The 13,515-nt window shown below is 43.0% G+C and overlaps 1 protein-coding gene across 1 annotated transcript in view; it reads left to right on the top strand.

The window, feature by feature from the left end:
- UTP20 (UTP20 small subunit processome component) overlaps positions 1-13,515 on the top strand; it is a 66,005-nt gene that overhangs the window by 36,926 nt on the left and 15,564 nt on the right. The window contains exons 31-46 of the mRNA XM_054203800.1: positions 959-1,103; positions 1,553-1,640; positions 3,017-3,160; positions 3,838-3,888; positions 3,980-4,132; positions 4,594-4,749; positions 5,148-5,288; positions 6,196-6,333; positions 7,582-7,721; positions 8,242-8,321; positions 9,176-9,465; positions 9,953-10,092; positions 10,553-10,709; positions 11,510-11,608; positions 12,220-12,387; positions 13,096-13,262. Of these exons, the coding sequence (XP_054059775.1) occupies positions 959-1,103; positions 1,553-1,640; positions 3,017-3,160; positions 3,838-3,888; positions 3,980-4,132; positions 4,594-4,749; positions 5,148-5,288; positions 6,196-6,333; positions 7,582-7,721; positions 8,242-8,321; positions 9,176-9,465; positions 9,953-10,092; positions 10,553-10,709; positions 11,510-11,608; positions 12,220-12,387; positions 13,096-13,262 (2,257 nt within the window). The remainder of the gene's footprint in view (positions 1-958; positions 1,104-1,552; positions 1,641-3,016; positions 3,161-3,837; positions 3,889-3,979; positions 4,133-4,593; positions 4,750-5,147; positions 5,289-6,195; positions 6,334-7,581; positions 7,722-8,241; positions 8,322-9,175; positions 9,466-9,952; positions 10,093-10,552; positions 10,710-11,509; positions 11,609-12,219; positions 12,388-13,095; positions 13,263-13,515) is intronic.

The following is a 13,515-nucleotide window of genomic DNA, read 5'->3' as shown; positions in this document are numbered from 1 at the left end:
AAAGACCCTTGGGATCATCGAGTCCAACCATCAACTCCACTCTACAAAGTTCTCCCTTACACCATATCCCTTAACACCACATCTAAACAAGTCTTAAACACATTCAGGGATGGTGACTCCTCCACCTCCCTGAGCAGCCTATTCCAGTGTCTAATCACTCTTCCCGTGAAGAACTTTTTCCTAATGTCCAGCCTAAACCTACCCTGCTGCAGCTTGAACCCATTCCCTCTTGTTCTATCGCTGATTACCCGTGAGAAGAGACCAGCACCAACCTCTCTACAATGTCCTTTCAAGTAGTTGTAGAGAGTGATGAGGTCTCCCCTCAGCCTCCTCTTCCTCAAACTAAACAGTCGCAGCTCCTTCAATCGCATCCTCAAACATCAGTCATGTATGACTGATGTTTAGTCTCTGCCCCCCGATAAGAAAGACCTGCCATTGATTGCTTTTATCTTGGAGTGGTAACAGACAGGAAGGGTGGTGTGCTGTGTTTGATGCTGTGGAGCCATCTCTCACCTGCAACACTCAGAGGTAGTGGAAAGGAGAGCACTTATCACTGTGCCTGAGTTATGGCAGCTTTGATTTGCACAAGAGGCCAGTGGTAGAATAAAGAAAACTGCATCTACAAATGCTCCAGCCATTTTAGAAGACAGTTACTACCTTTGAGGAACCTCCTTGGTACCTTTTGATAAGCCCCCGCTTACCAGAGCTGTAACCGAAATCTGTGAGGACAGCTTTTATTCTCTGTGTGTGCTTGCTTGGGTCCCAGCTCGGACACAGTAGACTTAGGCTTAGCAAGTGCTGGTGCCGTACACATTCATAGCTCCCGTTGATTTTTTTTCTCCCACTGATAAAAAACTTCCTTTGTCTGTATTTCTCCCTTTGTTTGTGTAGGGTCCAATCTCCCTGCTGTTGCTTGCAGCACAGAGTTGGGTGTTGCTAACTGTTGTATCCCTTACAGAGACCCTCAGCCTAGGCTGCCGCTTGGTTCTGCCTCATGTTCCTGCCGTACTTGAGTACTTCAGCAAAACAATGTTAAGTGTGGAGAAGGTGAAAAAGAAGAAGTATAGAGCTCAAGTCAGCAAAGAGCTGAGTATACTTTCCAAGTAAGTGATTCTGTAGAGCTCAAAACAGTTTTGAAACATTGGAAGGGGGGAGGAAGAAAGAGGCTTTTCATAATAGGCTGCAAATTAAGTCTCAACCTATTTAAATTTAGAGCAGTTGAAAATACCTGTCTGTCATTGACCTTGCAAGTTGCTAGTGACTGAGGGGGGAAAAGTTTTCAGAAATTGATTCTAGCTGTTTCTATTGCTGGTACTCAAAACCAATGCCTCTTGGGTGTAGGAAAATGTACAGAAAAGCCTGCGGTCACGTGGAACTCTGAATAGTTGAGCTGATAGCGTGATTTTGGTGGGTACGCTCTGTTAGCTTGGGTACAGATGGATGGGCTGACAAAGCCTTCTGATATGGCACTAGTGCTGACTCAGTTCTTCTTTGCCCTATACTGGTGATTGGTTTGATATAAAATAGTAAATTACCTTGTCTCATTGTGCAGGATCAGCAAATTTATACAAGAAAAGAGTCAGAATTCAGTGCTTGTGAGCCTTCTCCTCCCTTTCCTTTATCAGAGTAACATGGAGCAGGTAGGTAGAAATTACTTTTTCCCCCCCATTAAACATATATTTTTCTTTTAGTAAAGTAGACTTGTTTAAGATGCAGTTAAAAATCTTAGTGATTACGTGCCATTTCTCATGATTAGCCTGAAATCAGGTCTTCACGTGTTTGTACTCTGCTCAGCATGCTGTGCTATTCTATTGCGTGTTGATGTGTACAAGTCACGGGATGCCAATGCTCGGGCTGACTCTGTTCCCCCTTTTCATGGGGAAGGTCTGCAGAAGTTTTCATGCGGTCTTTTACCTCCTTTGCCACTGTAGTCAATCCACCAAATTCCTTGCAGTGTTTGAAATAAATGCTCTTCTTCACTGTGGATTTTAGGCACCCCAAATCCAAAGCCACAGCATCCGGACAGCAGCGTGAATACATATAGTTGAATGTGTAGTACATATTGTGCAATGGGCACTGCTACATTGGTCTGTTGCAGGATGAAAGGTGAACATTGTGCAGTGCTATTAGCATGCTCCATATCTCCTGCTTCCATTCTGTTCTCCTTCCACTCTTACAGAGTCCATTTGTGGGTACAGAAAGGTAGCTCAGAACTGAAACTTCCCTAAAATCCTAAATTCCTCAGGCATGCAAAGGATATAGGCTGCAGCTGAAAGAGCTCTCCATGGCTTAGGCTTTTGTAAACTGTTAAATAAATCAAGCACTGAGGATATTAGTAAACTATTTTGTCTGGGTTTCCTTCTCTGCTAAACCTTGTTTTCAGAAATATAGTCCCATCTACAATGAATGAGTCCATTGATTATCCACTTTGATTGCCTGAGTCCTTGGATCAAGATTTGTGTCCTGTTTTTCTTAAAAAAAACCCCATGCAGCTGCTCAACGAAGAGATTTTAGGTTTGCAGAAAGAACCGCTAGGCAGCAACCTGTATGTTCTGCTTTGCAAGTCGTCATTTAATTGTTCACAGAGGATTCTTGGGTTTTAAATCTCTGAATCATTAGGGGATCATATATGATTTCCATTTGGGGAGATCATACAAGTATATGGTGCAAGTTAATGTTTGTTTCACAGATGAAAGAAAGACTTACTGTTTAGAGCTCTATTAGTTCTCCTGACCTTTTAAGTCATTTGAGGAAAGACACAAAAAAGAAGTCTTCATTGTGATGGCATTCTCTAATACTGTGCTTGTGTTTAATTGAAAGGTTGCAAGTACTTCTGAGAAATTTGATGATTGCACTGAGTGTGTCCTCATAATTCTTTGTTCTCATTCAGTATCTGCGATCTGAATAAAATGCAGCAAAGTGGTTAAGTTCACTCTGTGCCTTGAAATATTTCCCAAGGAAATGAAATAATCTTGTGAGGATTCAGTGTTTATTGACAGTTATCTGTTTCTTTCAGGGTACAGAGATTGACATTCTGGAGACAGTGCAGAACTTGCTGAGGCATTGCTCAAACCCTACAAGCTTTCTCAAACCACTGGCAAAGCTTTTTTCTGTCATTCAGAACAAACTGTCTCGACATAAGTTGTGCTTGGTATTTCAGGTATTGCATTTTTACGTGTCCTTCTGTGCTTTTTTTACTTGTTCTAAGAGATCAAGAACAAAATAATGAGCAATATTTATCTTTGTTGTATATGATCTTAAAAACCTTTTTAATCTACGTAATCTACCTTTTAATCTACATAATCTACATACACGTTAAGTGAAAGTAACAGAATTGCATATGATAGAAATTAATGAGCTGCAAGAAGACTTGGAAAAGATTTGGCTTACAGCCTGGTTGACGTGGGCATCACCAGGGTTCTTTTGTGTAAGAGAAGCCAAATAAAGCACACGTCATCCGTAACAAATCCTGTATCTTTATGAAACAAGAGTGACTTTCAGCATCCTGAAGATGATTTTTGTTTGTATTCTCCTCTCACAGATTTATAGCAGTCAGGCTGTTTTGTACTACTTTGAAGTAACTTGCATAACTTTTTTTTTTTCATCAGGAAAACCCAGGAAACACTCAGTCTAGATAATTAGAAATTCAGGAACTTAAAGCACACATTTTCTAATTTACGGAAGATTATGGAAGAATGGCTCTTGTTAAACTTCTAACAGGAGAAAAATAGATGCTGTTGCTTGCTTTATTTTTTGTCTGAAGTGGTAAAGTCTTGAGTTCTTCAAATTTTTAACAACTGTAACAGTTAAACTATTTTCTTTTATGTTTCTTTTTAGACTTTATCTGATTTGGACAGCGAATTGAAGTATATTACTGATGTTGTTAAGGTACGCACAGTTTCTTTGCTGACTTTTTCCCCCGACATTGTATTGTCATGTGTCTGGCCTTTTTCATGAATGACTTGTTGCTCTTTCTTAGCTGAATGCCTTTGATCAGCGGCATCTCGATGACATCGACTTCGATGTACGTCTGTCAGCTTTCCAGTCAATCACAGCCCACATCAAAGAAATGCAAGTGGTGGATATCAACTTCCTCATCCCCGTTATGCACAACTGCTTCTACACCATCCAGGTTGGCTGAATGTTCCTTCTCTTGCTTTGTGCACCGTGTCTATGATGAATCTAACTTCCAAATGATTTCCATTGGCTATTTTTTGACACTGCAAGACATTCAGAGAGAATATTTGAGTCATCTTACAAACACCTGTTTTTAATTTTTGACTGTTTGCCTTTTCACCTGGGTGTCCGGAAGGGCAAACACAGTGCAGTGAGAAGGCTAACCCAAGTGCAGCGCAGCTTTCTGTCAGTGAGCCTTGGAACTGCTTGGTCAATTTGTGCTCTATCAAAGGATTTTTCCTCTTTGGAAGGCTGGCCATTAATTCAGGGTTAGAACTTCAGCAGGAAGGGTCTCAAGAGTTATTTGTTCTCCGGGCTCTGTTATGTTGTGTCCTGTGGTACTGTTCAGTCCAGTCTTTTGGGGACGAAAAGATGTCATATCCAGACTCATGTGGTATAATTTCTTCATCCACTCAGCTAGGGGATATGGCTCTTAGTGACAACGCCAGCCTTTGCTTGACCAGTTTTATCCGCCGACTGGTAGAAATTGAACACACGGAAGACGACTACAAGGAGCTAATCCAGCATACTCTTCTGGAGTCAGTGAGAAGAGGGCTGAAGAGTAAGACTGAGGTAAGGCACTGTTATCCAATTACACATCTCCAGCTGTCTTCAGGATGCCAGGGTGCATGAGACTTCTTACAGATGAGTTCTTTGAGTCTGTTACTGGGATAAGCAATGTAGATACCAGCTGTAATCAAAATTACCATTCATTTGAAATTTTATAAAAATCTAACAAGTTAGAGAACTCCACTGTCTTGTGTTTGTTTGCTATTGTTCAGCTTTTCTCAGTTGTAGGTCATTCTTTGGAGGAGTGATTTTAATTTCTATGCAGTCCAAAATACAGGTGTATTTGCTGTTACCAAAGAATAAGGCTTGGCCTAAAACACTCTAAATGCAGCACTGCTGTTCTGAGGAGTGTTAGCAGTCTCTCTGAGGGGCACTTAACCTTCACTGCTTGCTGTTTGCAGAGCATCCAGCAGGACTACACATCATTGCTTTCCTGCCTCATTCAAACGTTCCCAGCAAATCCTGAATTCCGGGATTTGGTCCAGTTGACCAACCGCCATGATCCCGACATGGACTTCTTTGAGAACATGAAACACATGCAGGTAAAAGGCGTCAGGCATTCCCTTGTGTCTCTCTCCCCCTGCCAAAGCAAAAACAGAGAGTAATGTTTTCCAAAGCATCTGTGTGCTGTCTTTACAGAGAAATTGAACCTGTGTCACTAAGTATTGTTAAAAAAAATAAAATAAAAATGGGGGGGGGGGGGGCGCGGGAATGTGGGCGTTGTCATATGGGTGATTGCAATGTTTCTATCTAGAAATTTCTTGGCTCTGTGATTTAGCAGCACTGTTTTTTACCTCTTCCTCATCTAGCTAAAAGAATTGCTTTCATTTTAAGTGATTGTTCATGATCTTGAGCAGGCAACCTGCGTGTGACCCAGCCCACAGTCAGCAACGGTGTCCCGTGACATGGGCAGGGAGCAAGTCTTTGTTTTTAATAGCCTGTTCCGTGCTAGTCTCTGTGTGGAGGCTCTGCAGCCCCTTTTTATTCACAGGCTTTGGTAATATAAATGTTGCACAAAGCCTGGTCTCCTGGTTTTTCTTGCAGTCTGAAAATACATCTTTTCCTCTGCTTTCAGAGCTGCAATTAGAGAGAGCCTTTGCTACATCTGTAGTTATATGTAAAGTCTAAATTTTAGCACCGTAATTTTATCAGGCCTTCTCATCTTATATCAGTTGCCTCCCTTGTTTGATACCTGAAGGTGGCACAGTTTTAGGATTGTGAATTCACAGTGAAATACCCCGTTGAGCTGGAATATTTGTTAAGGCAAAAGGCTACTGAAAGCCCAGAGACTGAAGGAAAAAGGCATGGCCTGTCCTCAAAAATGAATGTAATATGTTTATGTCATTACTTAAAATTGAGGCATTTTCAGAACTGCTGAATGTATATGCTCCCCCCTGCTAGTTGGGACTCAAGAGCCGCCTCATTCACTGTCTTTCATGTTTGGCTCAGATCCACAGGAGGGCACGAGCTCTGAGGAAACTGGCTAAGCAGCTCACTGAGAAAAAGCTTGTGCTGTCTTCCAAATCCCTGCAGAACTACGTCATGCCTTATGCTACTACTGCCATTTTCAGTGAAAAAATGCTTAAGGTAAGCTTTTAAATTGAATGCATCCATTTTGAATATTTTCATCTTTCTTGTACCCATCTCCCTAAAAGAATAACCACTTTAAAAGGCTGATTGGTTTGTGGAGTGAGTGTTTCCTTTTCAGTCAAGAATGCTGCTGTTCTTTTGGTGGCAAAAAGAGGGTTTGGACGGTCCAGATGCAGTCTGGGCCTGATCCTATATCTGTTAAACCTGCCCTGTTTCTCGAAGGTGGATCTCTTAAGTGTTTTGGGTTTGGTTTTTTTATGTTGGTTTTTTATTATTATTTTTATTTATTTATTTAATTTTTTACTTGGGGTTATATTTGTTTGCATTTTTTATAACCAGGTTGTTATTTTTTCCCCTCTGTCTCCTAACTGCTATCTTACTGTTCAGTTGTGAGATGAGTCACTCTTTGGCAGGAGAATGTGTGTGGTGGGGAACACAGGCTATGCCTAGTAATTGAGGTGGGAATGAATACCGTTTTCTCTGGAGTTCCAGGGGAACTGCAGGAATCAGATGAAAACCTCTGAAATCATTAGTAGCTTTGTAATCAAAGCTTGAAAGGTGACATTTTGTTAGTCACTTTCCGTACGCTTTATTGAAAACCTGTGCAATGAAATTACTTATAATGTCAATGTGGATAGACTTTCTACGTGCGACTTGGAAAAGCAAGGCTTCACGCTTCAAGCAAGTGTCTAATTCGCTTCCTGTCAGAAATATTCTTCTGACGCCGAAAAAATTAGAGCTTAGGCACAGGACCCAGCACCTACAGCCATTCAGGCTGCGCCCATCAGTAGAGTGACTGCAGTCGCTCTTTGACCAATGGGAGGTAAAATGCAGTGATGGAAACCTTGGTGAAGAGACAAACACATTTTATTTCACATCAGAAATGGGTTAATCATGTGTATTTCTAGTTGATCAGCGTAGCCCAGCAATGTGCATGTGTCTGTGGTTAGATATCTTGGTTTTCAGTTCTTCACACAAGTGAGCTCATAGATTTAGTTATGTGAGAAAAGGTAAATATGTGGAGAAGTATTTGGAGCAAGTGGGTCTGGAGATCTGCTTGGTGACTTCTGATTGTTATTTTTATTTTGCCTGGTGATCGGGAGGAGATATAAAAGCGCAGAATACCAAGCATCCCCACTAGACAGACATTACTACTTCTGGCTTTTGTTGCTTTGAGTAAAGTATGCTTTTGACACGTGTTCATCGTTAATGCTAACAGCAACTGAATTTCTGTCTTTTGGGCAGCATGAAAATATGGTAACAGCCTCAGTTGAAGTTGTTGGAGCTGTCTGCCGACATCTCTCATGGTCGGCATACTTGTACCACCTAAAGCATTTCATCCATGTCCTGCAAACAGGACAGATCAATACGAAGCTGGGAGTCAGGTATGTACTGTGAGTGGTGCTGCTTTAGGTTTCTCCAAAGACTGCTGGGGCAAAATTCAGTATCTTAAGGAGCATCACATGGATTTTAGCCTCTTCCCTGGGCTGAGAGATTGACAACTTTGAGGTGAGCTTAGGCAAGTGAAAGTGGTCACAGCCTTGCAGCCTGCAACTATGAAGGATTAACAGATCATTACTTTTTCATGCTGTGTCTCACTGAGAGCATGCCAGCATTAGCATCTTCTGCTTTTCCCAGGCTGTCCCTGCTCCTGGGGCACCTCCATTGCCCCAGTACCAATGTCTGTGAGGTTACACATGAGATAAGTCACAGAAAACATCTAGCTGAAAAGCAACTAGTGTTTACTTCCTGGGTTGTTATTTCAGTATAAACCTCCTCCTGCTGCAGTGTCACTGAGTCAGAAGTTTTCCAAAAAGCGCTTTTAAGATTTTCTGTTGCATTGGTCTATGCAGCCTCTCCTTTTTGTGTAGAGACCTGATCTCTCTTCATGTTTTCCTTCTGCAGCTTGTTAGAGACAGTGCTGGAAGCCTTTCACTTTGACCATGAAACGCTTGAAAAGCAGCTTGTGACCATTGACAGCCAAGGTAAGCTTTCTGCTTCTTATTGTAGAAACACTACCTCTACCTGCTCAAGGTGCAGCTGATTGAAATTTTTTGTTTACTTTTGAGGTTAGCTACTCTCAGGTTTTTTTAAGTGTGCATATTGGAAACTAGTTTTGACTTGCCTCCTCAGGAGCAATGTGGACTGTCCTCCTGCGTGTTGACAAAATGAAGAGAGGTGGGGGAACTGTCTCCACATCACCGCTCCATCCCAGGCCTCCATAAGCCAAAACAGCCTGGGCTGAGTTTATGCAAATCTGGGGATTCTCCAGGTCTGCACCCACCCATGTGGCTGCTGACACATCTGAGTTTTTTGTCCTTGATGTTGGCTGCTCTCGTGGTTATCTGCAGCCTGAGAAAGATGCTGTTATGTCCTCGCCTTGCTTTCCCTTCCATGTCATGGAAAGAAGTGATATCTACGGCTTTTTCACCATTGTGGTTACCTATGTTGTGGCCTTTGGGATATTCTGAGGAAGGAAGAAGATCTTTCACAGCTGCTCTTGTCAGTACCTCTTGCCTTGTGAAATTCTCAAACATAAGTGAATGTCAGTTCTCTAAGGTTTGAGCACATTGACCTTTGCTAAACTGACTGTGCGGTTCAGCTGAAGAGCAACCACCTAAGCTTTGATTTAAGCCTAGCCCTGAGGGGCGGTTATTAGAAACCGGCATGCCAGAGCTTGTCTACCCAGTAAAACAACTCTGATGCTTACTGATTGTTTGCTGTTGCTGATGATAGGTAGGAGCTTTGTCCAGAACAAAGCCATCACAAGAGTCTCTTTTAAGGGCTCGATTTTTGTGGCCTCCTATATTTACCTATGCTTTTGACAATTACTTGACAGAAGCTGCTGCCATGGACCTTGAGCTAGTGGTGGAGGGTGAAGAAGCCATGGAGCTGGAGCAGAGTGAAGGGGAAGAGGAGGTTGTTGAGGAAAATAAAGAAAAGAATCTCCCTGAGGAGCCGGGAGAACCTAAGCAAGCAGCTGAGACATCTGAAGATGCTGAGACAGTGTCCAAGCCTGTTTCTTTCTTACCCCGAAATAAAGAGGAGCTGGAGTGTCTGATCAAACACATTCAAGATACAGTTACAGTCAACATCTTACCTAAATTACACAGGTGTATTGTTGCAAAGGTGAGAATTTGGCATTTTAAAGGTGTTTTGTAGGCCTGTGCTGCTACTATAAAGGTTGGGGGGCTACTTCAGAGCCCAGTGGAAGTACAGCACATTAAAAAAAAAATAGATTCAACTGAAGACCACCTGAAAGCACAAAAGAGGCTTCATCCCCTTTGTTGAGTCATGGAGATTACTGACAGACCCTCTGGTCAGTGTGACTGTGATGTCTACTTCCTTGCTGAGAACTGGCTTGACGCACACAGGTGAAATGACTCACTTTGTGCAGGCCGTTCAAAAGTGCTCAACCACTTGCTAGCACCCAACTTAGCTTCTATATTGACAACACAGGGATTCATCTCACCTGTCCTTTAGCTGTCTGGGTTTTTCCTGTAGTCAGCAGAGGATAGCAGTTGGCCTTGTTGTCCTCTTCTAGGGTTTGTTGAGAAAAAGCAGGATTTGTTTATGTGTATTAAAAGTGCATTATGTCTTGCTCTCTCGTAAAAAGGTTAAAAGAGACGAGGAACACAAGCTTGTGAAATCCAATGTTGTGAATGATGATGAGGTAGTTCGTATTCCATTAGCTTTTGCAATGGTCAGGATGATGCAGTGTCTTCCTCAAGAAGTGATGGAAGCCAACCTGCCAAGGTAAATCCTATCAGAGCTCCTTAGATGCTGTTCATTGTGCTGGGAATGAGTGCAAGCACCTGTCTCAATCTGTGGTTACGTACAAGGCTAAATCCAAGTCCTTAAATACTCTTTTTGGAAACTCATTTTCATAGTGACATTCCCCTCTGTCAGCATTTGACTTCTATAAAGCGGTTTGAAAGGAACTTGGTAAATAAGAGCAGAGTTGTGAAGAAGGGTGCAGAGGTAAGGGTGGCAGAGCTGGGGAAAGAATAATGTACAGAAGGAAAGGACAGTCGATAAAATGTCTTGAAGGACAGTAGGTGTGTCCTACTGTCTTTCTAATAAAGCCTTTCTGTGAGGCTGGCTTTGAGTATCTCTCTGACTGTGAAACAGCCCTGAAAAGCAGCCTCCTTAGCTAGCAGTGTAATTAGTTCTGCTCTGCTTGTGGGTGAACTAAGCTGTCTATCTCCGTTTCCAGCATCCTGCTGAAAGTCTGCACATTTCTGAGGAACAGATTTCAGGAAATACGGGACATTGCCCGCAATACCCTCACTAAAATCATGGAAGTGTTGGGAGTGCACTACCTTCTGTACATCTTAAAAGAGATGCAGTCCACACTTGTCCATGGGTACCAGGTAATGCTGAAATTCTTCTTCTTCTGCTCTCTAGGTTTTTCTTAATGTGTTGGGAGAAGACTCCAAAGGGAAGTTGCTACTGAAATTGTTTTGCACTGGTAGAATAGCTTGGTATAATACAACTAAATCCTATTGCTAGTGCCTACACCAGTCTTTGTTATGCCACATGTCAAATGAGGGTCTGTACCCAAAGAACTTAAAGAGTCTAAACAGGGAAGAAGAGAGGATCTCCATTTTTCCACTGAAGAGTTGAGGTGTGGAGCTGAAGGTTGAGTTTCTGGTTCCAATAAGATTAGCAGAAATCTTTCCAGTAAGGTCATTAGGGCCAAGCATCATCTGAGCTGAGTTGTCACAGAGACTGCACAGACAGTATGTGGTGATGGTAACTGAAGTCTTGCTTCCTAGGTCCAGAGCCAAGGCTCTGACTATTAATTCATCTTTCCACGGTGGCTGGGATTAGCAATAATTTTCTATGTGAATTACCACAATGGAATAGCATGAGCTATAACAGTGAAAGCAGCAATTTCCACTGCATAAAAATATGAGTAAGAGCACTGGGGAAAGAGGAGATTCCAGCTCTCCTGCCAGTGTGTGAAGGGAGAGGGGTCCTCTTCCTGCTGCTGGTACATGGATTCTCCTCCCAGTGAATTTTTTTTATTATTATTTTTATTTTCGTATAACAAGAGCTCAGGTGTAGTGTGTGAGTTGTGGTGTCTCTGCTATGGGAGTTTCCCCATGCAGTATCATTAAAGAGGTCTATGCAGCGGTTTGGAAGCATGATCTGTGCGCTTTCTTCCTAGCTCCATGTGCTGACTTTCACTGTGAACCTGTTACTGAAGGGCCTTGCTACGAGGCTCAGCGTTGGTGATTTGGACCCCTGCTTAGATATCCTGATTGAGGTAAAAACTATTTATGATTGAAGGAAAGAGCATCATGAAGTGCCTGGGGCAGGTTCTGGGAGGAGAAGGTTTTGTGTAGATTGTCTTGGGCTTCATGGTAAACAGGGATGATTGTGTGTGTACGGCAAAGGAAGGGGACTGTTTTCTACTGAGGCATCATCAGACTCCTTGTAGAGTAGCAAAGTATCTCTGGGGCTGTATCCTGATCCCTGCATCCTGAGAAGGAGTGGGTTGCAGATGAAGATACCTAACTATGTTTCCCTGTGCTCTAAATGGCTGAGCAAGTCAGCAGACATCTAGTCAGTGCAGTCCATGGAGCCCAGGAGCTCAGCTGGCCACCCAGATGGGGTATATTTGGATATCTTGGTCTGACCGCAGTCCCACTCCTTGTATCACAGTACCACAGCGGGATGTGAGAACAGCGTCCTCATCTGATATGCTCAAACTGGGGTGTTTTATGTTGACAAAGGAAAGGTAGACATGATTTGTGGGAAACACGGAGAATAATTTTTATGTGAGTAGGGAAAAGTAGTGTTGTTCTGCTGCTACTAAAGGAATCTGGCTCTGCTTTTCTGCTCCTCTCATGCACTTCTCTTGCCTGATTTCCAAAGATTTTCAACCAGGAGTTGTTTGGGAATGTAGCTGAAGAGAAGGAAGTGAAGGGAATTGTCTCCAAGGTCATGGAAGCGCGCAAGAACAAGAGTTACGATTCCTATGAAATTCTTGGAAAGTTCATAGGAAAGGGCCAGGTGACGAAACTTATTCTGCCACTGAAGGAGGTAAGAAAAGTCAGCCAGAGTCTTTCTTAACTCTGAGCACTCTCAATTCTGTATGGTCTAAAACAAACTCTAGAACCTCCGGGTGGCTACTGTGTAATTACCTATATAATCCTGCTTTGGCTTCCCGTTCTTTTGGAAAGCAGTATGCACCCCACTCATAAAGTGAGACTTTACCATTGATATCCAGGGCAGGGAATGAATGGCATTCTGGGAAGCTTTCAACCCCTGCTGGAGAGGAAACATCCCACTATAAATTCCCCATACCCTCTCCCTCTGCCAGCTTGTTTCCTCTGTAGCTCCAAAGTCCTGCAAGGCTGCTCTGTGGTTTGATCTTTTGTGCATGAAGGAAATGTCACCAAAATATGTTCGGGCTCTGTACATGTGCAATAATTGCCTTTTCAGAGATTTTTTTTTTGAGTAGAGTGCAAACGCATGCAGAAATGGAGCCCTGGTTTGCTCAAGAGGTCTGGAGTGCCCTGGTGTGTTGATAGGTGAACGGGCTGGAGTCTGAGAAGAGGCTGGAGAGAAAGGGAGGGGTGTTGGGGCGGAGTTGAGGCGATGGGATGCTGTTCATGTAGAGAACTAGTGACTTAAGGCAGCAGGTGTTGAGAGAGGAATTGCTCTGGCTTTTCCCATGATTTCTGAATACAGATGGCAGACCGTTCCCCTCACGTTGCCCTCATAGCTCTCATGGTTGTGCCTTTGCAGGTTCTGGAGACTACCACAAGCTTGAAGATAGTCCGAAAGGTGCATGAGGCGCTGCGTCACATCATGGAAGGGCTGATCTTCAATTCAGACATGAACGCAGAATCCCTCCTCCTCCTCAGTCATGGTCTCATCAGTGAAAACTTGCCTCTGCTCACTGAGAAGGCCAAGTGAGTTCCAGGATGTTATCCAGGTGGTCTGTTATCAGTTAGGAGGTTTGCTTGCAGAAATGGCAGCTCTCAAATCCAACCAATCAAATGTATAAGGGTTTCCTTGCCTTTCATTTGCCTCTTATTTTCAATGTGGGTGAATTATTTGGGCAGTCTGAGGGCAAGGAGGAAGCTTGGAAATGGGAGTGATCACTTTCTGAACTCATGGGAATCTGCTCTTGCAAGTACTTAAGGCCTTCAGTAAGGCTTTTTC

This window comes from Rissa tridactyla, chromosome 1 (genome assembly GCF_028500815.1).
Source record: "Rissa tridactyla isolate bRisTri1 chromosome 1, bRisTri1.patW.cur.20221130, whole genome shotgun sequence".
Lineage (NCBI taxonomy): Eukaryota > Metazoa > Chordata > Aves > Charadriiformes > Laridae > Rissa > Rissa tridactyla.
Note: the sequence above shows the minus strand (reverse complement) of the source record. Positions and strands in the feature narration are given on the sequence as shown.